This window comes from Mobula birostris, chromosome 5 (genome assembly GCF_030028105.1).
Source record: "Mobula birostris isolate sMobBir1 chromosome 5, sMobBir1.hap1, whole genome shotgun sequence".
In the NCBI taxonomy this organism is placed as follows: Eukaryota; Metazoa; Chordata; class Chondrichthyes; order Myliobatiformes; family Myliobatidae; genus Mobula; species Mobula birostris.
This window is the reverse complement of record NC_092374.1, coordinates 49,750,094-49,777,629: the sequence shown is the minus strand read 5'-3', so window position 1 is coordinate 49,777,629 and position 27,536 is coordinate 49,750,094. Positions and strand designations below refer to the sequence as shown.

Sequence of the window (27,536 nt, the reverse complement as noted above, 5' to 3'; positions counted from 1 at the left end):
CCATCTTCATTCTTCATGTAGTAGGGTGACCAAAACTGCACATAATACTCCAAATGTAGCCTGACCTTTTTTAAGCTGCAAATTCTTCTGTTTAGACCTCTGTTTCTTATCTTTCCACCCTGCTACCTGGATTACAATCTATTAAACCATTACAATGTTTTAAAAAATATTTGGATAGGTGTATGAATATGAAAGATTTTGAGGGATATTGACCAATTCAGTTGTAACCCTCATGCTCAGCTAGCGGCTTACTCTAGGGGTGGACAGCCTCTGGCCCGGCGAAAACTGAGAAATCTTGTTTGGGTGGATGCTATGTGATGTGTTCCCCTGTTAAAAATCATTACCACAGAATAACAAACAGTACACAATATGCAATTAAATGATTGAGCTTTATAATTCTTAATTTAACTATAGGGTTAGTAAAGAAACAAAAAAGAATAAGGACCCATTCTCGTGAAACATTCTAATGTGTAACATTGGAGCTCACTGTTTTCCCATATGTTCGTTCTCCATCGATCCCCCCCCACCCCCCCAGGCGTCGATTCCCGACCCCATTCCAAGTCCACTCCATCCTGCAGACTACGACTTCCCCAGTCTGGCATCTTCTCTCTCCATCTTCCGCCGAACAAAAGCCTGCTAAACCTCTCGGGCATACAAGAAAGAAAAACACTCCTCTCATTGGATGGCGTACATTCGAAAGCCCCCGTTATCTTTAGTCATAACCCAAACATTGCTGCTACAGAGAAACCATTACATTAGCAGTGAAGCATTACTGAGAGGCCATTACATAAGCAGTGAAATCTTACTGAGAGGCCATTACACAAGGCAAATTAGCTCAGGAGGGCAGGTTGGTCAGCATGGACGGATTGGGTCAAAGAGCCTTCATCTATTACTGCCTCTGTTGCTTAAGTTCAGTCCTCTCCTATCAGAAGAGATGGGACTTTCTGCATTCAAGATGCTTTGAAATTAATCTTTGTTCTGCATCTTTGGACTTTGCCTTGTTTTACAGGTAGGAGGGAGGCAAAAGTTGTTATCAAGGCAGTAGCTGTATTCAGCTGGACAATCCAGGTTTCAATCAAACCCTCATGTCTGACGGTTGACTGGGAAGAATAGCTGCAGCCTTTGGGCCAATGGGGAAGATAGAGGATTATCATCAATGTAATTATGAGGAGCAGCAGTAGGAGGTTGTACAGTTGTCTTTCCAAGAAAGTTCATGAGACAGTCAAATTGGATCTTTTGGAATTGAAGTGGTTCTCTTGATTCTGAACATCAAATAGTATCCACCAAATTGATGAGGATTGGAAAGTTGCTTCATTTTCAGGTTTAAACTTATTGTTCGTATCTTAGTCCCTATGTGAGTACATACAATAGAAAAGTGGAAATTAATGTAAGGGTACACACCTGTGTAGTTCAATCAAGGGTAGTAAGAATATCATGAAATAACTAAATCTATTATTTTTAAACAGTGTTTTAAAGAAACACATTTCTCTTTTTTCTTCTGTGGTCAGTAATAAAATATGAATACACACACAGTACATAAGGTGTTTGAAGATTTGATTCCTGATGTCTTAAGTAGAATGGTAGAGGAACTCAATGGGTCTGGCAGCATTTGTGGAGTGAAATGGACACTCAGCATTTTGGGTCGAGACCCTTCATCTTGACAGCTGAGTTCCTCTAGCACTTCGTTTATTGCTCCAGATTCCAGCATGTGCAGGCTCTTGTGCCACCATTCCTGATGTGTATCAGGTTCAAAGTTTTCCACGATAATCAACTGTATAAAAGATTCACCACAGCAGGTTAAAACACTCACTTGTTACACTTGGAGGTGTTTTAAACAAAAATAAAAGGATCCCAACAGCATAACTTTATTAGGACGTGTCATAAATGGAGAATATTGTTATGTACAGATTATGGTAGTCCATTTTGTTATTTACCTTCATATCACAATAAGGCATTACCTTCTCTGAAGTAATGAATAAATTGTGCTAATGTTGTTTCAGTTTTAAATTTCAATGAAACTCCATCCCCTGATTCGACACCTTAACAATATTGAGAAGCCAAATGTCAACATGTTAGCTTAGATCAAATTTCCTGAATCGCTTTTCTAGCATGTTAGATATGAAGTACAGTTCTGGCGATTGACTTGCTTGAGAGTTCCTTTTCAATAATACTGACAAGCTTTTGCCTAATGCATCAATAGTTTATTTTAAGCTGTCAGCTTGTGGTCTTATGGAATATGCAGTTGGTCCAATTGAAGTATATATTCTTCCTTCTAAATTAGTATGCAATATCAACTTCACACATTGAATCACTGGGGAAATGATTTAAGTGTAATGTATTTGGGAAGCCACAATCCAGTTTAGTTTTGACGGGTACGTTTGGGACCATCCAAATTTGCCTCTTCTTCAACTTCACATTTTGGAAGAGTTTGCTATTTTAACAGCATAAAACCCCATTGACCTCAATGCCTACCACTACCCCATCCAATGACCATGTTGTGGTAAAAAGAGCAATTTCCATCAGCATGAAGTAAGAGAGGTGAAGTTTAATGCTAACTTTAGAGCAAGGCAGTTAGTATAATGTGAAAATCTTCAGCTGACCATGACTGTGATAAAGAGTACTGTTGGCTATAATCTTGAATTCAGATAGCTGCCTATTTTTCAGCAACGAGTAATTTAATGAGATAGGTCAGCTTCAAAAAGACTGAGAATAAATTTGCGGAAGAACCATAAATGTGTAAACAGAATGCTACATTTGGAGGATGCACAAATCTGAGGGTTAAATCACCCTCTGAATTGGAAACAGGAATAGACCACTCACCTCTCTGTGCCTGCTGTCATCTGTGACTGATCTGATTGTAAGCACGAGACCATCTAGTCCTCCTAACATTTGACCACTTGGTTATCAAGAAGGTATCAATGTCCACTTTAAAAATAAATGCTTTGTTGCATCATTAATTAAACTTTATTCAGAGATAATAGTTTTTAAATTTCTTGAAGTTCAAAGAAAAATTTAACTCTTAGCTTTTCAGTTTTCACAAGGGGATGGAATCTGTTAAAACCTTGCATCGTCTGTGGCACGCTGCTTTACTTTAGTGCAGCGGTTGCTGTTCGTTTTAGTATGAGTGACACACCCCATAACATATACCACTTTGTCCACATTATTACTCCATAACGTATACAACATCGTCCACATTTTTACCCTATAGCATATACACCATCATCCACATTGTTACCCCATAACATACACAACATTGTCACTTGCTGATATTTTTGCAACAGAGGCACTGAACAAAAAAATCAAAGCAGTGCATAAAAACACCAATTGATTTGACGAATTAATACCACTCTCATCACTCAAGACCAATATAAAATGGCACTAGTTCGGCACAGACTAGAAGGGCCAAAATGGCCTGTTTCCGTGCTGTGATTGTTATATGGTTATATGGAAATGACAGTCTATTACTCATTTGCTTAGTAGGTTGCCCATCTCAAAGATCATACATTTCAGTGGTGTGATCATTATCTGAACCTGGCATTGACACATACTATATCACATCTGCAGAATGACTACATTTTACTCTAAATGTACATTGTCCTTTCAACCTTAACCTTTTAGGATATACTTTGTATCAAATTATTCAAGGAATTTCATTTTAATCTTAAATCTGACTATTTTAAAAAGCAAGTCTGCCCAGTCAATAATTATCTTTCCATTAATATATCCTGAACATGTATAATTCTGCAGAGGAAAGAAATATTGTTTGTGAACACAATTACTTAATCTTCATTCCATATTCAGAATTTAAAATATTTTAGTCATTGATTGTGACTTCTATACTTGAAGTAGCCATTTTTGTTTCCAGCTTATATATCATTAATCAGCATTACCATGTGTAGCTTACCAATGTACTCATAGCAATATATTCAGACAATTTTGCCACCAGTTTTTTATTCCAAATACATCATCAAAGTAATAAGAGAGCACAGTATGCAATATTATTGTTGATTGCAAATCTAGCATCGGAACACATGGACCTTTATTTCATTTCTGATTTGCACAACACAAATGTGATTGTTCCTAGTAGTTCTAGATTGTTCACTCCTCTTATTGGTAAATAATTGAAATAATTAATTCATGAGTTTTATGGTGAAACTAGGATGAAATCTCTCCTTAGAGAAAAGCTGTCAGGTTACCTGTGAAGTCGATCTTTATTTTACTGCTGTTGAAACAGGATCTCACATTTTGAATGTTTGTGTGGTTTTGGTGTGATAAAAAATAGCTCATTCTTCACAATTGTAAAAAATAGTTTTATTTGAAATCATAACATGATCAACTAAAGATATTTTTTACTACAGGCACCTCATTTAAATATTTTGTTATACCCTGAAAGTAGTTTTGAAGCAAAAGTTCCTAGTTTGATACACACTTTAAATCTTTATTCTGTATCTTCTCTTTCTATCAATCTTGATTTGTCTCAGTGGGAAACTGATGACTCTGCTGAACATGTGAGTAAATCGTAATTGGACAACTCCAAACATCTCGTTTGTTAACTCCTCTGTTTTCACACAGTGTTTATTTGCGATTATTTTTATGCAAACTCCTTTTGTTGATGTGCTGCACTGCATGCACTAACTGGCCTCTATGAAATGTGGAAAGTTTTTTGTACTAACGTGTGCATTTATTTTGAGTAAACACTTTGCATGGATTGCAACACAACCTGTTGAGTTTGGAAAAACGTGTCTCAGAATAGTTACCTTGTGTATTTTAATTAACTAGAATTAAATTACTTCACTGTTATATGTTGGCGCATGCATGTATACACACACACACCAACATTGATCCTCTGCTTCTCAGTTTAAGAAAGAATTATACCTGTCTGATCAGTGGTTATAGCAGTACTGTAGATTGCATTGGTTGAAGTCTGGCAAAACCAGGCTGTTTTTTTTTTTAAGTATGGTTCTGCAAAGACTGCAGTTAGAATTCTCTCAAATGCATCAGACCTTCATGACAACAGAACTCCCATTGTAAAAAGATTGCTGGCTATGTAAAATACGCAACTGCATTCAGGGGGTCTGAGCATCTGAGGATTGTGACTGTATCATGAATGATCACCAGCAAACATATTGACCTTCCTAAATTTTTGCTTGCACTAGAAACCCTACCTATTCATGTTAAAAAATTACAATTGTATCCCATTGCAATATGTATCATGTAACTTCAATGATCTTACCACATCTCACAAAACCAAGCAATTCCTAAAAACACAAGATTGAAATCTATTTATGTGTAGAATTTTTCATTGTCCATTCATATTATACTTTTTAAAAACCCTCTTGCCCTTCACTCCTAATGGTTATATCACTCAAAGACCCTGGCTTTGTTAACCACTCAGTCAGACTTGTGGAGGGATATAGTTTTAACATTGTTTTCAAAATATTTCAGATCACCTTTTGTTAATCTAGTTCTCAAACACTTCACTGATGTGATTGGTCAGCAGATAGATGTTGCTGATGTTGTGGAATGATCACTGTTTAATGATGTGCACCTAATTAGAGTCAAAAAGTGCTACGAGTTCAATGCCTGAAGGGAAGCTGGTGGAAAATACCAAGTGCCCTTAATAGAAATGGGGAGATTCTTTTTAATGTAAGCAGCAATATAACAATCAGATGAGTTCATGTGGGAGTTAAAGATTGACTTCTGCTAGATTGGAGTTGAGCCCTTCTCAAATCTACTCTAACTACATTGTTGATTGTCTCTGATTCCTGCCCAGATGCTTCTGATTGATTTTTCTCAAGATTCCCCTGATCGATTCCTCTGATCTATTCCTCCCTAGATCCCCTGATCAAACCCTCCCCAGATCCCACTGATTGATCATTGCAAATAACTTATGCTGGGATCACCCCCATGACAGATTTATGCCCCCACTGGCCCCATTGCTGAAACCCTCCCCTTGTGATTTCCACCTTTCCAACCGATTCTGCAGAAGAGCCATCACTGCCCAGACTGCCCAAAGCTCCAGGTCATGCTGGCCGCTCTTCTCCCAAACCTGGACAACAATGACAAATATAAGCTCGCATTCCACTTTAACATGAGGTACACTGGAAGAGTGATATATTCTGCCCATATTACTTATTCCTTTGAAGAATAGAACTGATTTCACATCTACACGAAGACTACTTTTTAACCCTGAGTAACAGTCCTTGCACCAAGTGCATATTTACTGAATGAACCTTGTTACTGAGCATTTGAAATACACAGGAGATAAAGTAGATGAAAAAAGTGTTGTAATTATTTGCAATATCTGCTATTCTAAAGGTTAATATATATTAAACATAAACACACTTTGCAATTTATTTTATCCCGTCATTATTGAGAGACTGATGGCTTTAAACTGGAGAGATTCTAATTGGCATTTATTTTTCCACCTTTTCTGTGTGCAGGAGATGATTATTTCTGGGCTTTTGCCTGAAACTACCTACTCTATCACCGTGACTGCCTACACTACAAAAGGAGATGGAGCTCGGAGTAGGGCTAAGCTGGTATCAACCATGGGTGCAGGTGAGTAATTTTTGGAGACAATTACTTGGGTACAAGCTTTTGATCCATCAAAGCACCAAGGGGAGTTCATCTGAAATTCTGGAGATGCAAAAGACTATAGATGCTGGAAATTGGAGATAAAAAAAGCAGAATGCTGAAGGAATTCAGCTGGTCAGGCAGTATCTAGACAGAGAAATTTCCCAGGGTAGGAATGTCAAATACTAGAAGCCATGGATTTAAGGTGAATGTGGGGAAGCTTAAAGGGGTAAGCAAGGCATTTTTTAGGTGCCTGGAACTGACTTCTGGGATAGCACTGGAACCGTGGAGGTTTTCAGTTAGACATATGAATATAAAGGGAATGGAGAGTACACATCACATGCAGACAGATGAGATTGTTTTAATTTTGCATCAGAACTATTGTGGGCCAGAGGGCCTGTTCCTGTACTGTTCTGTGTATGTTCTTGGTGAAGTTAGCTATCATGTGTCATTCAACACACCATATATTTCATAATCTATCTCAATGAGACCCTAATCAGAGCCCGGGAACATCAACAAGGTGTCAAATTGAAATCCTTTCACACAGGAGGCAGTGCAAATAACTTTGGCTGTAATAATATAAAATGAGTGATCACAAATTGACAGCTAATTTGCATTAATCTCCCTTTTCATTTCCATCAACTTCAATTAAATACATTCTGGAGAGACGTGTGAGGTGAGATTGATATCCCATTGCCTGCATCACCATGTTAAACAAAGGTCAGAATTACTCTCAATGATTCTGTAGACATTTAGCAATTATTTTAAAACACTCTCTATGCTGGAGGAATGACGTATTTGAAGGCTAGAAAAATGGTGAGTGGGGGAGGGGGAGAATATTTACATCTTAGAAAACTTTGTATTAATCAGAGTCAAAATCAGGTTTAATATCAGTGATGCATCACATGAAATCTGTTTTGCAGCAGCAGTACAGTACATTAAAAAACTAAAATTAACATAGAATATATATCTGTGTAGTGCAAAAAGAGAGCAAAATTAATAATCAAGAAACAGCACTACCTTGTATTTTCTTAAAATTGAACACAACTGGGCAAAATTTCCAGCGAAGTGCCCATTTACAGTGTTGTGATCTGAAATGTTTATGTGGACAATTGATCCAGTAAGAGTAGGTCATAGAAAATAAAGAAGGCTGCTGCTGCCGGAATATGAAATACAAACAGAAACGCAGCAAGAACTCAGCTGGTTGAGCAACATTTGTGGTAAGAGAAACCAGAGAATGTTTTGGGTCAGGCATCCTTCTCAAGAACTGAAGGGTTTACATTTTTCAAAGCAGAGCATGGGAGCGGAGTCACGTGGAACATGGAAATTTACAGCACATTACAGGCCCTTTGGCCCACAATGTTGTGCCGACCATGTAACCAACTCTAGAGACTGCCTAGAATTTCCCTAGCACTTAGCTCTCTATTTTTCTAAGCTCCATGTACCTACTTAAGAAGCTCTTAAATGACTCTATTGTATCTGCTTCCACCACCTCGGCCGGCAGTGCATTCCACTCACCCACCCCTCTGTGTGAAAAACTTACCCCTGACATCCCCGCTGTACCTATTTCCAAGCACCTTAACACTATGCCCCTTCATGTTACCCTATTTAAGCCCTGGGAAAAGGCCTCTGGCTATCCACACAATCCATGCCCCTCAGTGAGGTGCAAGGCAAAGGACCAAACAGAGATAGATTAAGATGAATCATGCAAGAAGATGTTGCATATCTCTGAGCCTATATTCGAGAGTGTATGGCATAAATCAAGCTCAGTAACAGCAGGAAAAGATGAAATCCCTCCAGAAATACAGTAATAGCATAGAAATACAGACCTTTCTTCAGATTGTTATCTGTAAGAGAGGTTAGAGTTCATTTTCAGCATTCAATTGGTTCCACTGCCATTCTCTGTGCAAGCGTTTTTGCACAAGTATCTTCATAGCATGGACAACACCGGAGGCTAGGACTGAGCCAGCGTCTCTTACCACGGCTCTACTAGTTGTTTCACAGTGCCACCCAGTTCTTTAATCACATTTCACACATCATTTAATTGATAATTTAAGCAGAAAATACACTTCAGTAAAGTAAAGCAAGGCCCATACGCATTCAGCATCACTGGTATATAAAGGTGACAAAGTTATCTAGTTCCACAAAACATAGATTAGGTTTTGAGGGGGGTAAATCACCTGTTTCATCCCAAAGGCACCATCAGATACCTAGTGGTAGAAATGGAGAAGCCTACAGTCCTGAATCAAGCCCAAGTTCATTTCCAACGTCATCAACACTTTCAGCAAGCCATGAGACTACATCAAACACAAAGAATCTAGGCTTAGTTTTACAGTCCCCAAGCTCATTTCAGAAAATAAATCACTTAATTGCTTTTTTAACTCCTAAGTGGATTGCTTCTTTAACCATGTGTCCGGTGGAGCTGATTGTAATATTTATAATTTAACAGATCATGTAGTTCCAGAAACCATAAAATTGGTCACTTGAAACTAGAAGTGTCTACAAAATGCCTTCAATGAAAGGTCCTGTAAGGTCTTATACCTATTGAGCTAGTGTTTTAATAAGATCAAGCATTGCACACTCAGTACAATTAAATAAGTCATTAGTCAAGGTCTTTGGGATTTGTTGAGTGTATATTGTTCCTAAACTGCAATACATTTTTGCCTAAATACATAAGCTTTGACAAAAATTGGTTTGATTCACTCAACCAGTGGGAGAACTTAGAGACATAGAACATGACAGCATAGAAACAGCCCTTCAGCCCATCGAGTCTGTGCCAAACTATTTATCTGCCTTGCCCCATCAATCTGCAGCAGGTCAATAGCCCTCCATGCCCCTCCCATCCTAGTACTTACCCAAGTTCCACTTAACTGTTGAAATCAAATCCTTATCTACCAGGTGCTCTGGCACCCTATTCCACACTCTCACCATCCTCTGAGTGAAGAGGGTAAAGGGACTTCAGGAGAGGATATGGTTTAAGGATATTGGTGTTGGAAAAATTATAGCAACATGGTGCATTATCATTAAAAAGCGCATAGAAACATAGAAAACCTACACCACAATACAGGCCCTTCGGCCCACAATGGTGTGCAGAACATGTACTTACTTAGAAATTATCTAAGGTTACTCATAGCCCACTATTTTTCTAAGCTCCATGTACCTAACCAGGAGTCTCTTAAAAGACCCTATCGTATCCATCGTCACCAGCAGCCCATTCCACGCACTCACCACTCTCTGTGTAAAAAAAAAAAACTTACCCCTGTCATCTCCTCTGTACCTACTTCCAAGCATCTTAAAACTGTGCTCTCTCGTGTTAGCCATTTCAGCCCTAGGAAAAAGCCTCTGACTATCCACACAATCAATGCCTCTCATCATCTTATACACCTCAATCAGGTCACCTGTCATCCTCTGCTGCTCCAAGGAGAAAAGGCTGAGTTCATTCAACCTATTCTCATAAGGCATGCTCCCCAATCCAGGCACCATCCTTGTAAATCTCCTCTGCACCCTTTTAAATCTCCACATCCTTCCTGTAGTAAGGTGACCAGAACTGAGCACAGTACTCCAAGTGGGGCCTGACCAGGGTCCTAAATAGCTGTAACATTACCTCTCAGCTCTTAAACTCAACCCCACAGTTTATTGAAGGCAAATGCACCATATGCCTTCTTAACCACAGAATCAACCTGCGCAGCAGCTTTGAGTGTCCTTTGGACTCGGACCTCAAGATCCCTCTGATCCTCCACACTGCCAAGAGTCTTACCATTAATACTATATTCTGCCATCGTTTTTGACCTACCAAAATGAACCACCTCACACTTACCTGGTTTGAACTCCATCTGCCACTTCTCAGCCCAGTTTTGCATCCTATCGATGCCCCGCTGTAACCTCTGACAGCCCTTCACACTATCCACAACACCCCCAACCTTTGTGTCATCAGCAAACTTACCAACCCATCCCTCCACTTCCTCATTCAGGTCATTTATAAAAATCACGAAGAGAAGGGTTCGCAGAACAGATCCCTGAGGCACACCACTGGTCACTGACCTCCATGCAGAATATGACCCATGTACAACCACTCTTTGCCTTCTGTGAACAAGCCAATTCTGGATCCACAAAGCAAGGTCCCCTCGGATCCCATGCCTGCTTACTTTCTCAATAAGCCTTGCATGGGGTACCTTATCAAATGCCTTGCTGAAATCCATATACACTACATCTACTGCTCTACCTTTATCAATGTGTTTAGTCACGTCCTCAAAAAATTAAATCTGGCTCATAAGGCATGACCTGCATTTGATAAAGCCATGCTGACTATTCCTAATCATATTATTCCTCTCCAAATATTCATGAATTATGCTTTTCCGTCAACTTACCATCCACTGAAGTAAGATTCACTGGTCTATAACTTCCTAGGCTATCTCTACTCCCTTTCTTGAATAAGGGAACAACATCTGCATCCCTTCAATCCTCTGGAACCTCTCCCATCCCCATTGATGATGCAAAGATCATTGCCAGAGGCTCAACAATCTCCTTCCTCACCTCCCCCAGTAGCCTGGGGTACATCTCATCTGGTCCCGGCGACTTATCCAACTTGATGCTTTCCAAAAGCTCTAGCATATCTTTTTTCTTAATGTCTGTATGCTCAAGTTTTTCAGTCCACTGTAAGTCATCCCTACCATCGCCATGATCCTCTTCCGTAGTGAATACAGAAGCAAAGTACTCATTAAGTATCTCTGCTATCTCCTCCGGTTCCAGATACACTTTTCCACTGTCATACTTGATTAGTCCTATTCTCTCACGTCTTATTCTCTTGCTCTTCACATACTTGTAGAATGCCTTGGGGTTTTCCTTAATCCTGCTCACCAAGGCCTTCTCATGGCCCCTTCTGGCTCTCCTATTTTCATTCTTAAGCTCCTTCCTGCTAGCCTTATACTCTTCTAGATCTCTGTCATTACCTAGTTTTTTAAACCTTTCATAAGCTTTTCTTCTTGACTAGATTTTCAATAGCCTTTGTACACCACGGTTCCTGTACCCTACCATACTTTCCCTGTCTCATTCGAATGTACCTATGCAGAATGCCACGCAAATATCCCTTGAACATTTGCCACATTTCTGCTGTACATTTCCCTGAGAACATCTGTTTCCAATTCATGCTTCCAAGTTCCTGCCTGATGACTTCATATTTCCCCTTACTCCAATTAAACGCATTCCTGACTTGCCAGTTCCTAACTCTCTCCGATGCCATAATAAAGGAGATAGAATTGTGATCAGTATCTCCAAAATCCTCTCCCACTGAGAGACCTGACACCTGACCAGGTTCACTTCCCAATACCAGATCAAGTACAGCCTCTCCTCTTGTAGGTTTATCTAAATATTATGTCAGGAAACCTTCCTGAGCACACCTAACAAACTCCACCCCATCTAAACCCCTTGCTGTATGGAGATGCCAGCAGGGGTGTAGCTACAGAAAATACCGCCTATGGCAAGCACTGAAATTGCGCCCCTGTCCAAACATCTGACACCCATCTTTTAGATAACCTTACCATAATATGAGCTCAAAAATACAAGTCAAGCTCGTTAATCTTTTATTTAACAAATTATGGCACTACATGAAAATTATAACTGCACCTTCCTTGCTTTCAATGATGCAAATTGGTCTTTGATGTGATCAAAGTCAGTTTTTTTCAGTTTCTTCTCTTTCTACACTCAACAGAGCAAGATCACAGAGTCTGCCTTGACCCATGGAGGCTCTCAAATACAAAAGTATTAGTTTTAACTTGCTGAATGATCTCTCACAGCTGGCGATGGAAACTACGATGGTTAGCATTATCTGAATAGCAATGTGAAGATTGGGGAAGATGCTCTCATCTCCATACTGAACAATAAATTGAAGAAGCTCTTCAGGTCTTGATATTTTCATGTTGACCCGCCTTGATAGCAACATTCTGCAATCCAGAATTTCTTCATATAGCTGCTGTCCATCAACATCAGAGCTGTACAATTCACCCAAATTTTGGCATTTCTTCTTTAGGTCATTACTGTCGGCGCCGTACCACAGTCTCTGGACATCGAGAAGGAACCCAAACTTGGCATCAGTGTCGTGCAAACGAGCGAACCTTTCATCCATTTCTCTGTGAAGATGGGCGAGTGTTCCCTTCATGACTCTTTCCATTTCCTCCTCAGCTGTTAACCCAGTGTCTCTCGAGTTCTCATCAGCCATTTGTTTCTTTCATCTTTGACGTTTTTCAACTTCAATATTCCATTCTTGACTTGACCGACTCCTTCTTCGAGTGACTCACTGACCAACACTTCTCTTTCATCATAAAAATGATCTCGGAGGGCTTTCAAATCCAGGACAGCATCATGGAAGTTCATGCTAGGATCCTACAGCCTCTTTTAAATACAGTCAATGCGAATAAGTACTTCGTTCCAAAATTCTAGCAAAATCAGAAAATCGTAACTCAACATGCGGTTGTACAGCTGCCTTGCATCACTTCTTGTTTCACTGGTCTTGTTTTCATTGTCTATCATGTCCTGGAGAACTTGAAGTATCTCCTCAAGGTACTTGTTGACGGGCTTCACAGCTTCTGTCCTTGCACCACCTGGTTTCGGACTCCGACTTAACAACCACAAGCACAGTGTTTTTGAGTCTTTCCCAGTGCTGTGTTGAACGAGAGAAAAACACGTAGAGAGCTTTGATGGTTCCAAAAAACGTGACCATCATTGTATCCTGCTTGGCTGCATGTACACCCCCAAGTTGAGTGAGTGATTGTTGCAATTCACAAACACTGCCAGGTTGTTTTTCTCACTTATTCTTTGATGAACACCACTTCTGTGTCCAGCTATCACATTGTCATAGCACTGTGACCATCAATCTTGTAGCTCCATTTCCTCTTTCTCTAGCTGTTTCAAGATGTCTTCAACCAAGCTCTCAGCATCCTTTTGGCTTATCTGGATAAAACCAAGGAAGGACTCTCTAACACGGACTATTTTCCTCTCAAAATCAACTTCCACATACCTCACTACTTCTGACATCTGCTCACGGTCTGCCTGATCAGGAGTCGAGTCAAACATGAGACCATAGTACTTGGCTTTATGAATGCTTCTCAGTAAACTCTGGCAAACAGTGGATACCATCATGTGGATGAATTCATTCTGGACATCCGGTGAAAGATAAGGCGTGGATCCAGGATGACTTTCCAAATGAGTGGGGTGTTCTTTTATGACAGGGTCAAAGATGGCCAGTAGTTTCAGTAAGCCAAGGAAATTTAGGAAATTTCCCACATTGGAGTCATCGTCTAGCTGAAGTGACTCCGTGTCCTCGCAAAGCCAGGTTCTGAGTCGCAAGGAATTTTATGCAGTGAAGGATTCTTGTCAAGGTATCACGCCACTTCTGCTTTTCCTTCTCAGTCTGTGACTGAAATACTGCATCAAAAGCTCCTCTGTTTCCAGCTAAATTTCTTTCCACTGTGTGAAGCATTCCCGATGTTCCTTGACATTTTCATGAACACTAATCCTTTCAGGTGCTTTCCACTGGTTGAATCCACTTTCCTGCTCCAATGAGGATTGATGGTCTGACCGGGAATAGAGAAGACAACAGATACAAAATGCAGACTTTTTAGAAGGAGAATAGACCAGCCATGAGCGAGTCACGTCCTCACCACGACCATTTCCCAATATCCTCTTGAACCAAGTTTTGTTCATTGGGCGGTTATTTGTTGGTAGGAAAGGCCCCTCACTGTTCTGGAAATACTTCGAACCCAGCTTTATTATTTCTGTTCTCAACATGTCAGGCAGAATTGCTTTTCCAGTATCCTTGTCGAACTTCAGAAGTCCAATGTCATGCTGTTCAATCAATTCTGGTATGACAGTTCGAGGCTCTTTGACACCATCCAGTTCACTAGGTTCAGTGTCGTCAGGTTCAATCTCGTCAGGTAAAACCTCATCAATAAACTCAACATCACCACCACCACCACCACCATCTTCCCCTCCTGTCACGTCCACGTTCTCTGTGGCAGCCTCACTCTGAATCTCGTCATACTCAGATTTATCTGACTTGACTTCCTCCTCGGCTTGTGACGCATTTGTACTTGATCCACCTTCGCAAACTTGCAGCAAGTGCAGGGGACTCCATGGAGCGTGTCGAACTACTTGTTCCGGGCTTTTCAAAGAAGGGCATGAAGAACTCACTCGACTACTTGGCTTCCTCTGCCTCCAACTTTCATCTCTTCCGTCCTTCAGCTCCACTTTCCTTCGTGAAGAACCGTTTCATGGTCTTCTTACACAATGCTCTGAAATAAGGCCATCCTAGTGCTTCTCGCCCATGATAATCAAAGACAGATCATACATCTGAAGAAAATTCTTTTTTCACTATCCGAGGATGGCTTGTCTGACTTTAATAGAAACAGATCAGTGGCGCCCCCCCCCCCTTCAAGTGGCGCCCACAGCACGTGCCACACCTGCCATACCTTAGACATGCCACTGGATGCAATCAATATTCAGGAAATTAAAGTTTCCCACCATGACACCCTGTTTTTATTACACCTTTCCAGAATCTGTCTCCCTGTCTGCTCCTCTGCCCCTGTTACTATTGGCTGGTCTATAAAAAAACACCCAGTAGAGATATTGACCCTTTCTGTCACTAATTTCCACCCTCAGAGGCTCAGTAGATAATCCCCCCCCCCATGACTTCCTCCTTTTCTGCAGCCGTGACACTATCTCTGATCAGCAGTGCCTCACCCCCACCTGTTTTGCCTCCCTCCCTGTCCTTTATGACGGATCTGTAGCCTGGCACTCTAAGTAACCATTCCTGCCCCTGAACCATCCAAGTCTCTATAATATCATAGCTCCCAAGTACTGATCCACGTGCTAAGCTGATCTGCTTTGTTCATAATACTTCTTGCATTAAAATAGACACATCTCAAACCGTCGGTCTGAGCGCATCCCTTCTCTATCACCTGCTTATCCTCCCTCTTGCACTGTCTCCAATCTTTCGCTATTTGTGAGCTAACAGCCCCTTCCTCCATCTCTTCAGTTTGGATCCCACCCCCCAGCAATTCTAGTTTAAACTCTCCCCAATAGCCTTAGCAAACCTCCCTGACAGGTATCCTCTTGGATTCAAGTGCAACCTGTCCTTTTTGTACAGGTCACACCTGCCCCAAAAGAGGTCCCAATGCCAGAAATCTGAATCCCGGCCCCCTCCTCCAATCCCTCAGCCAGGCATTTATCCTCCACCTCACTCTATTCCTACGCTCACTGTTGCGCGGCACAGGCAGTAATCCCGAGATTACTTCCTTTGAGGTCCTGCTTCTCAACTTCCTTCCTAACTCCCTGTAGTCTGTTTTCAGGACCTCCTCCCTTTTCCTACCTATTTCGTTGGTACCAATATGTACCACGACCTCTGGCTGTTTCCCTTCTCACTTCAGGATATCGTGGATGCAATCAGCAACATCCCGGACCCTGGCACCTCAGAGGCCAACTACCGTCCGTATTTCTTTCCTGCGTCTACAGCCTCTCTGACCCCCTAACTATTGAGTCCACCATTACTGCTGCTTTCTTCCCTTCCCTACCCCTCTGAGCCATAGGGCCAGACCCTGTGCCAGAGGCGCGGCCACTGTTGCTTCCCCCAGGTAATTGGGCTTCATTCACTAATGAATTATGAAAGTAACTCGGAGATAGCCTTCCACTCTGATCTTTCCTGTAATAGTTTTGCACTTTCAGCTGATTTTGTGTGTCTATTAGTGGAAGAGGCAGTCTGTTGGCACAATTCCACAGAAGAAGCAGCTTGCATTCCATGTATCTGCTGAGCTTTGAAACAATCATATGTACTTTGCTCACCAGCCCTTTCACTTGCAAAGTAAACGGGTTTTTAACAGCTGAGCAGTAAGCTGATGAAAACCTCCCATTCAGTTATTAGCTATCTACAATAATAACAGGCAGCTGATTTGACTGTACAGGCCATTGCGACTAATGGTTTATGCTGATATTCCTGCTCCACTCAAGTCGCCTGCACCCTTCTTCATCCAAATGTGGCAGCAAATCCACTGTTTCTTGTCCTTTCATGCACTTACATGTGTGGCCATAGTTCTGCCCTTCTCTGAGACATGATTTCTGAATTTCTAATTGGATCTATTAATAACTATGCTTAGTGGCCACTTTATTAGATACACCTCTAAAGTGCTTGTTAGTGCAAATATCTAATCAGCCAATCATGTGACAGCAACTCAATGCATAAAAGCATGCAGACATGGTCAAGGAGTTCAGTTCAAACATCAGAATGGGGAAGAAAGGTGATCCAAATGACTTTAACTGCAGAATGGTTGTTGGTACAGGATGGGGTGGTTTCAGTATCTCAGAAATTCCTGTTGTTTCTATGCACAACAGTCTCTATAGTCTATGGAGAATGATGCTAAAAACAAAAAAAACATCAGGTGAGTGACTGTTCTATGGGCGAAATGCCTTGTTAAAGGGAGAGGTCAGAGGAGAATGACCAGACTGGTTCAAGCTGACAGAAAGGCAACGGTAACTCATGTAACCACACATTGCAACAGTGGTGTTCAGAAGAGCATCTCTGAATGAACAGCACGTCCAACATTGAAGTGGATGGGCTACAGCAGCAGTAAACCACGAACATACCCAGCAGCCACTTTATTATGTGCAGGAGGTATCTAATAAAGTGGAAGTACTTTATTAGGTGGCCACTGAATGTTTTTTACCTTTAGTAACCTTAAAATACTGTCAATGCTCGCCCTAATTTAAGGATAAAAACATCTTCTCTACCTGCCTTCCCTTAAGATTTTGAAGACCTCTTTGAGTCTACTTGTTTCAGTGAATTTGAAAAGGTTTACCTAGATGCCTAACTAAATTATTTGCCAAATTTCAGAAGATAGTAATTGAAGTATCCATTGAAAAAAATTGCCGAAGCAATGCACAATCCTTTTCAAATCTTTATTCTAGATGTAAAACTTGGAGATTGACGTCATACGTGGGAAAAGGAAGCAGTGCCAGTTAATATCTGATCGTGGCTATTTCAGTATACATCTCCTGGCTTTGCAACCTCCCTCATGGATTTCCAATCCAGCGAGCATCCTCATTTGTTCCTTGATTTAAATGCCATTCAGCAACAAGGAGAAAAGCAAGCACCATGATTTTAAACAAACTGATGTGACCATTCATACTAACAAAATGTTATGGAAGACTGCCGTTACTCAGTCTTCAACATTACCAAATGACTGAAATTCCACACCTCAAATGTGAAACCCATTCACGTAATTCCCTCACTTCCAGGTGTTATTAGATTGCTTTTTAACTCATAATACTAGGTGGAGCCAGCCAGTTCCTAAAGCTAAGGAGAGCACCATAACATTAGTCACTTGGAATTAGAAATGCCCCACTAAACGTAAGGTTTCAAGTTCCACTGGGCATGAATTGTACATGCATTCATCTGGAGTCCATAGCAACTGCACAAGCAATCAATATGTTGTTGTTGGAAATTAATGTTGGCAATTCTGATTGATGAATACCTACTATTCTTTTGATGAGTTATTTGTGTGATACAGTTGTATCAAAGATGCTTTGTAAATTATTATGTCAATACGGATTGCAATATGCTGTATGCCAGTCACGAAGTGTTGCTTCAGGAGATGTCCCACTGTTTGAGCTATTCATGAGCAGCTGTCCCATGTAATTCAGTGAGACTACAGATGGAGGTTAAAATCGAGACATTATTTTCTAAGCTGGCTACCAGCAAAAGCACATCTAGCAGTATCAATGAATTGTTATTCTGTCTTAACTATTCCAAATTGTTCAGACATTTAGCTGTTCATTAAAATTATAAACCCCCCAAATAATTGATTTGTCCTAGCTTTGCAATTTTTCCATGGGATAGTACTGTGTGAAACCAGTTTGGACTAGTTTTGGATAGTTGACACCTTAATGGTAAACTATACATATCCACAATCCTGATGTGACGTACAAAGAAACTGCATGATTATAAGGATTCTTATGCAATGCAACTTTTGTATGATATATGCAACTTAAACTTGAGTTGTCAAATGAATGAATTGAATGACTGTCTTGGACACAAACCTGAATAGATGCAAGTGACAAAATTCTAATTTAATCTCACTTGTTGTTACAGTTCCTGGAAGACCCAGGCTTCTGGTTAGTCATACACAGATGAACACAGCCCTTATTCAATGGCACCGTCCAGTAGAAACCTTTGGACCAGTCCTGGGTTATCGTTTAAAATTTGGGCGCAAAGACTCTGAATTACTCACAACGCTGGAATTCACTGAGAGAGATGACCATTACACTGCTACCGATATCCACAAGGGCACTTCGTATGTCTTCAAACTCAGTGCAAAAAATAAAGTTGGCTTCGGGGAAGAGATAGTGAAAGAAATCACAATCCCAGAAGAACAACCAAGTGGATTTCCCCAGAACACGCATGCTGTCAGCTCCTCGGCCTCTACCATTGAGCTGAAATGGCAGCCTCCAGTTTTGGCAGAGCGTAATGGTTTAATCACTAAATATGTTGTGTTATACAGAGATATCAACAGCCCAAATCATCCAATAGAGTTCTCTGTGGCTTCTCCTGAGACATCTTTGAAGCTTGCCAACCTAAAACCAGACACCACGTATGATATCAAAGTACGAGCTCATACCAGTAAAGGTCCAGGTCCATATAGTCCTAGTGTTCAATTCCGGACACTGCCACTAGATCCAGGTAGGATTTGTCTATTTGTGTGCTCCTTGATGCAGGTGGGTGACAATATTTGTGAGCTGGGTCACACAATTATACATTGTATCTCAGTTCTTTCCACCAACTTGAAAGGTAAAGTTATTGAGTCTTAATATGCTTTGGGACTTCTGTGCTGATGTAGGTGCTATCGCCAGAGACTACTTAAACCTGCATGGCCTACAAAGGTAAGCTTTAGTCAATAAGATTTCCAGAGATTCAAGGTAATGACAGGTCTTTAAAAATACAGGTTGGAGAGGTGATTAGTACAAATAATTGATGCAATCCAGTACTCCCCTCTAAACTATTGCTCTTCTTACCTTTTCAGCAGTGTTTGCAAAAAATTTTCATGTTAAAGCTGTAATGAAGACATCAGTGTTATTAACATGGGAGATTCCTGAGAACTACAACACTGCCATTCCTTTCAAAGTGAGTATTTTTGTCTCTGTAAATAAATGTTGCTTCAATACTAATGGTTGTTTGGGTAGATGGTTGTAGATTGTGTAAGCTTGTTTGTCACATCCCTTAGGGGAGAAATGACTTTGTGGTTTTACTTGCACCATATTTTTCTGTCTGTTTAATGCAAACAGCAGTCCACATGCTAACCTGATCACAATACTGGTAGTAATATCTATTCTTCAATTTATGTTTAGCATTATAGACCAATTAGGACTTATGACAATGGTTTAACTCAATTCCTATACACTATCTCCATGGAAGTATTGGTTTTATTGTGCTAGAGTCACAGAATAATAAAATATGGAAGCAGCCTTTTCAGCCCAGCATGATGGCCAGCCAAGGTGCCCATCTAACCTCTTCCTATCTGGTCCAAATCCATCTAAACATTTCCCGTCCATGTACCTGCCCAACTGTCTTTTAAGTGTTGTTATTGCATCTGTCTCAATCAATTCCTCCGGCAACTAATGCAATTTTATGAAAGCTTATCACTGAGCAAGGTACTAGTTGATGGAAGGACAAATGCATTAGAAAAGTGAGAACTTGCAGAGAAGATTCATCAAGACGATGCTTAGGGAGAGACTGAATAGGCTGGGGTTCTTTTCCTTGGAGCAGAGAAGGCTGAGGTGAGACCTAATGGATGACTACAGAATTATGAGGGACATAGACAGGTAAAATCAAACATTTCCACACAGCAGTACATAAACCAGAGGGCATTGGTGTAGGAGAAAGAGTAAGGGTTTTAGAGAGGTCTAAAGAATAATTTCCTGAGAGTGGTTAGAACCTGGTGACTGAGTAGATGATGGAAGCAGAGACTGGAGGTGTCAGTTTGTGGGCACGTGAAGTGTAGAATTAGGAATAAAAAGCTTAACAATGCCCCTGTCCATGCTTCAGGAAGGAGTACATTTCAGAGGCATCTGCAAGAAATGTCTCATCATCAGAGCAAATGTGAGGGAGAAAGAGGAACAAGGAGAAAGTCCTTAAGGGAAGCAGGGTGAGAGAGAATATAGTCCAGGTAATTGTGGAAGCTAGCGGGCTTGTAATAGATGTTTGTGGTTGGCCTATCACTGAGGTAGGTGCAGAGAGACCAAGAAAGGAAAATCAGAGACTAACATTGTAAAGTTAAGGGCCAAATGGAAATTGGCTGCTGAAGTGATGAAATTTGCGAGTTCCTGTGGAAATGCAGTATGTAGGATTATTGTCATCATCAAGTAGTGGGAAAAGATCTGTGAAAGTGGGACTAGGTAAGTCCAAAGCAAAGACAGGTATAGCTTTGGCCCATGTGAGCGGCCATACCCTATACCTTTGATTTGGAGAAAGTGAGTGGAGTTAAATGGGGAAGTTGTTCGTTGTAAGGATAAGTTCAGCGAAATGACTGAATGTGTTGGTGGAGGCACATAATGTGGTTTCATCTACACTGGAGAAACCAAACACAGACTGAGTGAGTGCTTTGTGGAGCACTTGTGTACCGTCTCTAGGAGTGACCCTGTGATTTCAATTACCTGCCACTTTAATTCCCCATCCCATTTCCACCTTCCTGCATTGTGACAGGGAGGCCAAGCTCAAGTTTGAGAAGCAACTGCTCATATTCGGTCAGGGCTTATTGCAGCTTTTGGGACTAAATATAGATTTTTTTGACTTTAGGTAACTCACTCATTCTTTCTGCTTGGATCAGAACTGACCTTTGTATTGATCATTCTGGCTAGGTTTCTTTTCTGTTTGTAGAGTCTGGCCTACAGCCTCACCAATATCAGCACATTACACAAACAAAGAAGCATAACCTGCTGCTTAACTACCATTAAGCCATTTGGTCTCATCCCATTAATGATATGTCCTATATTCTACCCATCCTTCCCCACCTTCTCTAATACTGCAAACCAACTTATTTTCTCTCTTTCTCAGTTCTGGTGAAGGGCCTTGGGACCTAAAAATTAACCGTTTCCCTTTCCACAGATGCTGCCTGATCAGCTGAGTGTTTCTAGCATTTTCTATTCTCATAAGATAAAATTAACCCGGTAAAGATACTTAAAATGGTGCATGGTTTGGTCAGGTTATGCGTGCAGAGAATATTGCCATATGGGAGCAATTAGAACTTGTGGTTAGTTTAATAGGGAAATAAGCTATTTCTATATTCAGGGAAGAGTTCAATGTGGAATTGTTTGCCAGAGAAGGTGATTGAAGTAGAAGCCTGCTTTCAAAAGGAAGCTAGAGGAGAAGTTAAGGAAATTCTTTTCAGAAGTTGAGGTGAGAGAGATAGAACTTGTTTTGAGTGTAAACACCAAAAGGGACATGTGGCTTGATGCTTTGTTGAATGTTCTATTTAAGAATTGTATTTTTTCCTTTGTGCTGTGATTATGATGAACATAGTTTAGTATTTTAGCATTATCCATTTGAAGTATGATGGCCCATAATTTCCACAAATCCTGGAAGACTTGTGTGGAGCTACTTAGGTTTTCTTCATAACTACGAGGAAATGGTGGACTTCATAAAAATGGAGGTCCCAGACTTCTGCACAACTAGCTATTATTATCAGATCCATAGCAATGTGGTGTTGGAATCTTTGCAGAGTCCAGCAATTATTTGCATACTTCTTGCAGTTTCCCATCTTCATTTTGAGCTGCCCACTTAATCCAGAGCAGATTAGAGTGCATTCATTTCTATGTAGAGAGGAAGAGTGGTGAGGGAGGGTGGTAAACCCAATTAATTCATTTGTTGTAATTGATTGAGATAATTCAGATAATTGATCATTTTGGGTTTTATGTGCTTTAGTTTTTCAAATAGCTTCTTTTAATACTATATGAATTACTAATTAATGTTGAGCATTGGAAACACTCACAAATGGTTAAGATATTTGACAGGAGTTTGAGCTTGATAGCATGTCATCATCAGCTGTCAGAGCACGTCCAGACAGTATACAATCTGAAGACCCTGACTCGCTAAATAGATGAGTGTTAATTTCTCTGAGAAAGTTCTCAGCTGGGGATCAGTTGAAGATGGGAACAGGTTGGACAGGGATATGAGTACATGTGGTAAGACGTAGAGTCGCTTGGGTATACAGCAGAAAAACAGACCCTTTGGCCCAACTTCTCCATTTTGATTGAGATGCCCACTTAACTTAGTCCTATTTTCCCGTGTTTGATCCATAACCTTCTAAACCTTCCCTATTCGTTTATCTGTCTAAATATCTTTTAAATGTTATTACTGTACTTGCCTCAATCACTTCCTCTAGCAGCTCACTCATGTACATATACCCTTCTGTGTGAAGAAGTTGCCCCCTCAGGTTTTGTCAGAACATTTGAATATGGCCCAGTGCTGAGAGAGAAAGGCACTGAAGCAGGTCAACCATTCACTGACTAATGCGAACTGCAGAATTTTAAGAGAAAGGAAAATAATAAATGCTAGGCCAACGGGGCCATTAACTAAAACTGTAATTAAAATGCCAACACTGTGGCTGAAAGCAATACCTAAATACTAAAGTGCGATTTCCAATCCTGATGCATAGCTCGCCTGTGGGGGTATGTAGATCCCGCAGCAGAGTCTGTGGTTGTGACATGTTTCTATTAAATCTTTTTCTCCTCACCTTAACCAATGCTCTCAATTTGATTTCCTAATTCTGGAAGGGAGACTGAGTGCATTTATCCTATCCATACTCTGATTTTATACATCTCTGTAAGTTCCTTGGCCATCTATGCAAGAGTTTGTCCTAGCCTGGCCAACCTCTCCCTATAACCCAGTTCTTTGAGTCCTGGAAACACCTCCATAAATCTTTACTGCCCTCGTTCCAGCTTAATGGCATCTTTCCTGTAGCAAGGTTACCAGACGTGAATGCATTACTCCATCTTGAATAATTCATAGGAATGAAAGAGTTACCATACGAGGAATGTCTGGCAGCTCTTGGGCTGTATTCCCTGCAGTTCAGGAGAATGAGGGGGGGATCTCATTGAAACATTCCGATTGTTCAAAGGCCTGCACATATTAGATATGGCAAAGTTATTTCCCATGGTAGGGGAGTCTAGGACAAGAGGGCACGACTTCAGGATTGAAGGACGTCTACTTAGGACAGAGATGCGGAGAAATTTCTTTAGTCAGAGGGTGGTAAATCTGTGGAATTTGTTGCCACTAGCAGCTGTGGAGGCCAAGTCCCTGGGTGCATTTAAGGCAGAGATAGACAGGTTCTTGATTAGCCAGGGCATCAAAGAGTATGGGGAAAGGCAGGGGAGTGGGGATGACTGGAAGAATTGGATCAGCCCATGATTGAATGGCGGAGCAGACTTGATGGTCCTATATCTTATAGTCTTATGGACACAACAGTGAGAAACCATATTAGTGCATACTTGAAAGCCTGGAAAAAATACTGGAAGTGTACATAATGGCAGTCAGTAACAGTGGAAAGCAGAGACAAGTTGGAATGTGATATCTCAGAATTTACCTACCTACATCTGAAAAGTCTTCTTGCCTGTGTTTCTCCAAAACTGGACCGGTTGTCATTTACCGGCTGCTGTCTTTGTTAATCAGATTTAATGCCAGCTGCAGTTCATTTTTCTGTAAAAATCTACTTTGTTAAGTGTCTTCATTTGCTATTGTAACAAAGGAGTTAGAGTCAATCATATAGTGAAAGAAACTAGTTCTTTGGCCCACCAAGTCAATGTCACCCATCAAGTAACAATCCATGTTAATCCTGCTTTCTTGGTCTATGGTTTACTGTGCCTTGGCAATTCAGTTTTAAACATGCAAGTCTCTGTCTACACTAACCTCATTAGGTTGCGTGTCTCTGATTCCACCATTTAATGGGTAAAAAAAGCACTTCCTCAGCGCTCCACTAATCCTCTTGCCTTTTGTCTGAAATCTATGCCATGAGGTTTTAGACACCTTTTGAATCATGCAGCTCTTTAGAACACCATGTCAGTTTTGACCTCTCAAGTATCTTATCATTGCCAGTTCTATTTAGCAACACTTGGTCTATAACCTACTGTACCTTTGCAGATCATGTTTGTACTAATGCTTCATAAATGCTGTGTGAATACTTGCCTCCATCACTGTCTTAAGAAGTGTTTTGCAAATTGTACCCACCCTTAGGATGAAAATATTCTTTCTCTGATCCCTCCTAAATCTTATTGTTTACCGTAAACTTGCACCCTCTGTTTTTGGATGCCTTTGTCACAGAGAAAGTTTCTATCCTATCTACTCTGTCCAGTCTCTCATCATGTTGAAAAATTCTGTCAGAGAATCTGTCAACATCCTGCAGAAGGGATTCACCAAGATATTGCCTGGGATGGAGTGTTCCAGAAGGGTGGAGAGTCTGGTTTTGTTTTCCTTGGAGGGAGAAAATGACGTGTACAGAATAATGACGGATGCAGATAGAGCAGGTTATACGATTTTTTTTCTCTCTGTCGCTGAGATAATCTAAAACCAGAAGGTGAATGGGTAGAAGATTGAGAGTGAATCTGAAGAATTTTCCCAGAGGGTAGAAAGAATTTGGAAATAAGAGAGTGTAAGGAGGAGAGATTCTGACAGTAATTAAGTATCTTGATGAGCACTTTATTGGCCAAGGTTAGGAAGCCAAGTGCCGGAAAAAGGAATTAGAGCAGATGGCTAGTTCATGGTCAACATGAACATGGGAAGCCAAGGGGTCTGTTTCTGTACCATGTGGCTCCATGGCTCAAAATCTACTGACAGTTTTATTGATCAAGGTAACTTATGTTGTGGAATTGTGTGTCCAACACTACTTACGAAGTCTTTGATATTTCGGTAATATGTTCAGGGAACAACCACTCCTCAGAGCAGCATCACTCCTGCACTCTAATGTTTCTCTGATGGATCTGGGCAGCCATGAAGGGAAGGGTCAGATTTATAGAATAGTTCCATTGTTTACTGTATGCAAAACCATCTTGATATAGAGTATTATGGATTAAAACATTTCAGGTAAGTTTAGCTTCATTTAAATTAATACTGACTAAAGTAAATCAGATGAAATTACTGTTGTTGGTACTTATATGTGAATAGTCAATGGAAGACATTTCGAAAATCCTGCGTTGTGCTCATGCCAACTATTTTACTTAAGCCATCAACTGGACAAATCCAGCCCATACTATTTCAATGCGCTCTAAGTGCATTATCTTCCAGCCATTCTGTGTCAAAAAAAAACTTAAGTATCTCAGCTATTCAGCTTCTATGTTTCTAATGTGCATGAAATTGAATTTTGTTTGGTTATTTTCTCTTTCCCTGTAAAGTGTGAGGACTCGGGATGTTCTTCCATTTCAACTAAGCCTCTTATTATCTTCATGGTTATTTCTATCATTTGTATGACTGAGCACCACCTGGATCCTCTGGCTCACTCGTAAATAGTGGCCCAGATTTTGCTGAGTTTTGCCATTTCCCCTTGAAACTGCTGGCAAGTCTGGGATTTCTCCTCTGGCTGTGTGGATGTTTCAAACAATTTCATGGCTGCTCTTCATACTGGGAGTGTATACAGATGCTGAGAAAGATACACCAGCATACAAGCTGTGGGATCTGCTCTCAGATCCTGTGCCAAGTTCCATGCACAGTGACAAGTGTGACCAAACAGCAAAATGTGAGCCATCGTCTAAGAATGCTTCGGCATTCAACAGTCGCAATGTGAAATAACATGCCACTCATTACACTTAACTATGTTTCAAGAATTTATTCCATGCTTGAGGTTTACATATTTGACAGTGTATGGCAATATATTTGTTAACCTTTACTCATTAAAATGAAGTAAAACTCAAAAGATTCTTGTCCTTCCATTTCCCTTTTCTAATGGAAGCACATAAGTTTCTTTTGTTTCAGAATTGTCACTGATTTATTTTAAATCCTTATTATTGCCACTGCCATTTTACATGTGTGGTAATTACAGTTACATCACAATCACTACACTTTCATTTCATACACACGAACATCACTTCAAGTCTATTGTGTCACATCTCTTAACTGTGCATATTAGGGAGAATCAGAGCAAAGCTTCCTACATCATTCCCTCAGATACCAAGAACTCTTCATCCTGATGCATCATTCCCATCCATTGATGCTGCCTGAATGTTGAGCTCCTCCAGCAATTTGTGTTTCTTGCTCAAGATTTCCAGCACAACAGAATCTCTTGTGATTACACATAACAGAGCAAGATTCCTTGCAACTTTAATGTAGGTCTTCGACCTGAAATGTTAACAGTTCCTTTCCTCCCACAACTGCTGCTTGACCTGCTGAGTTTATGCAGCACTATTTCTTGCAACCTTGCTATTCTATCAGATAGCTTTTAAATTTTATTGTTTGCATCTGTGCCATTTTCACATCTGTTGATGCATCTTCGCATCTTTGTTCAGCTCATGTGGTTGAAGCCCTTGCCTTTGTTATTTCCAGACTTGACGAATATATCTTGACTAATATATCCTCTCTTTTGCATTTCTCAGTCTGCTTTCAACTAATGAGGTTTTCTAAAACTTTTCTTTTTATGCCCTATGTCACACCAAGTCCCTTTCAACATTCATTCTAGCATCGCTGACCTTTATTGGCTCCCAATGGTATTGCTGCCTGCCGCACCTCCAACAGAACCCTTAGATCAGCTGCAGGGACCACCACTCATTGATGTTTCCCTCCCTTAGCTCTGGTACATCTCTTGGTGGCAGAGCAGTGACAGGTTTGTCTCCCTGCCGCCCCATTGCAGCTTTCAATGGGGTTAGTTGGTCCCCAATTTCTGTCCTTCCTCCTCAGCCGCAGCCAACAGCTGCCCTTTTCTGCTTCTTTAGCCAACTCTGGT

General features: G+C 40.7%; 1 protein-coding gene across 10 annotated transcripts in view; it reads left to right on the top strand.

The window, feature by feature from the left end:
• LOC140197686 (receptor-type tyrosine-protein phosphatase delta) overlaps window positions 1-27,536 on the top strand; it is a 606,878-nt gene that overhangs the window by 427,370 nt on the left and 151,972 nt on the right. For 4 of the 10 annotated variants that reach the window (XM_072258000.1, XM_072257999.1, XM_072258006.1 and 1 more), the window contains exons 13-16: window positions 4,482-4,508; window positions 6,444-6,561; window positions 18,710-19,297; window positions 19,638-19,738. In XM_072258000.1, the coding sequence (XP_072114101.1) occupies window positions 4,482-4,508; window positions 6,444-6,561; window positions 18,710-19,297; window positions 19,638-19,738 (834 nt within the window). The remainder of the gene's footprint in view (window positions 1-4,481; window positions 4,509-6,443; window positions 6,562-18,709; window positions 19,298-19,637; window positions 19,739-27,536) is intronic. The other 6 variants (XM_072258002.1, XM_072258007.1, XM_072258008.1 and 3 more) reach the window with 3 other exon arrangements.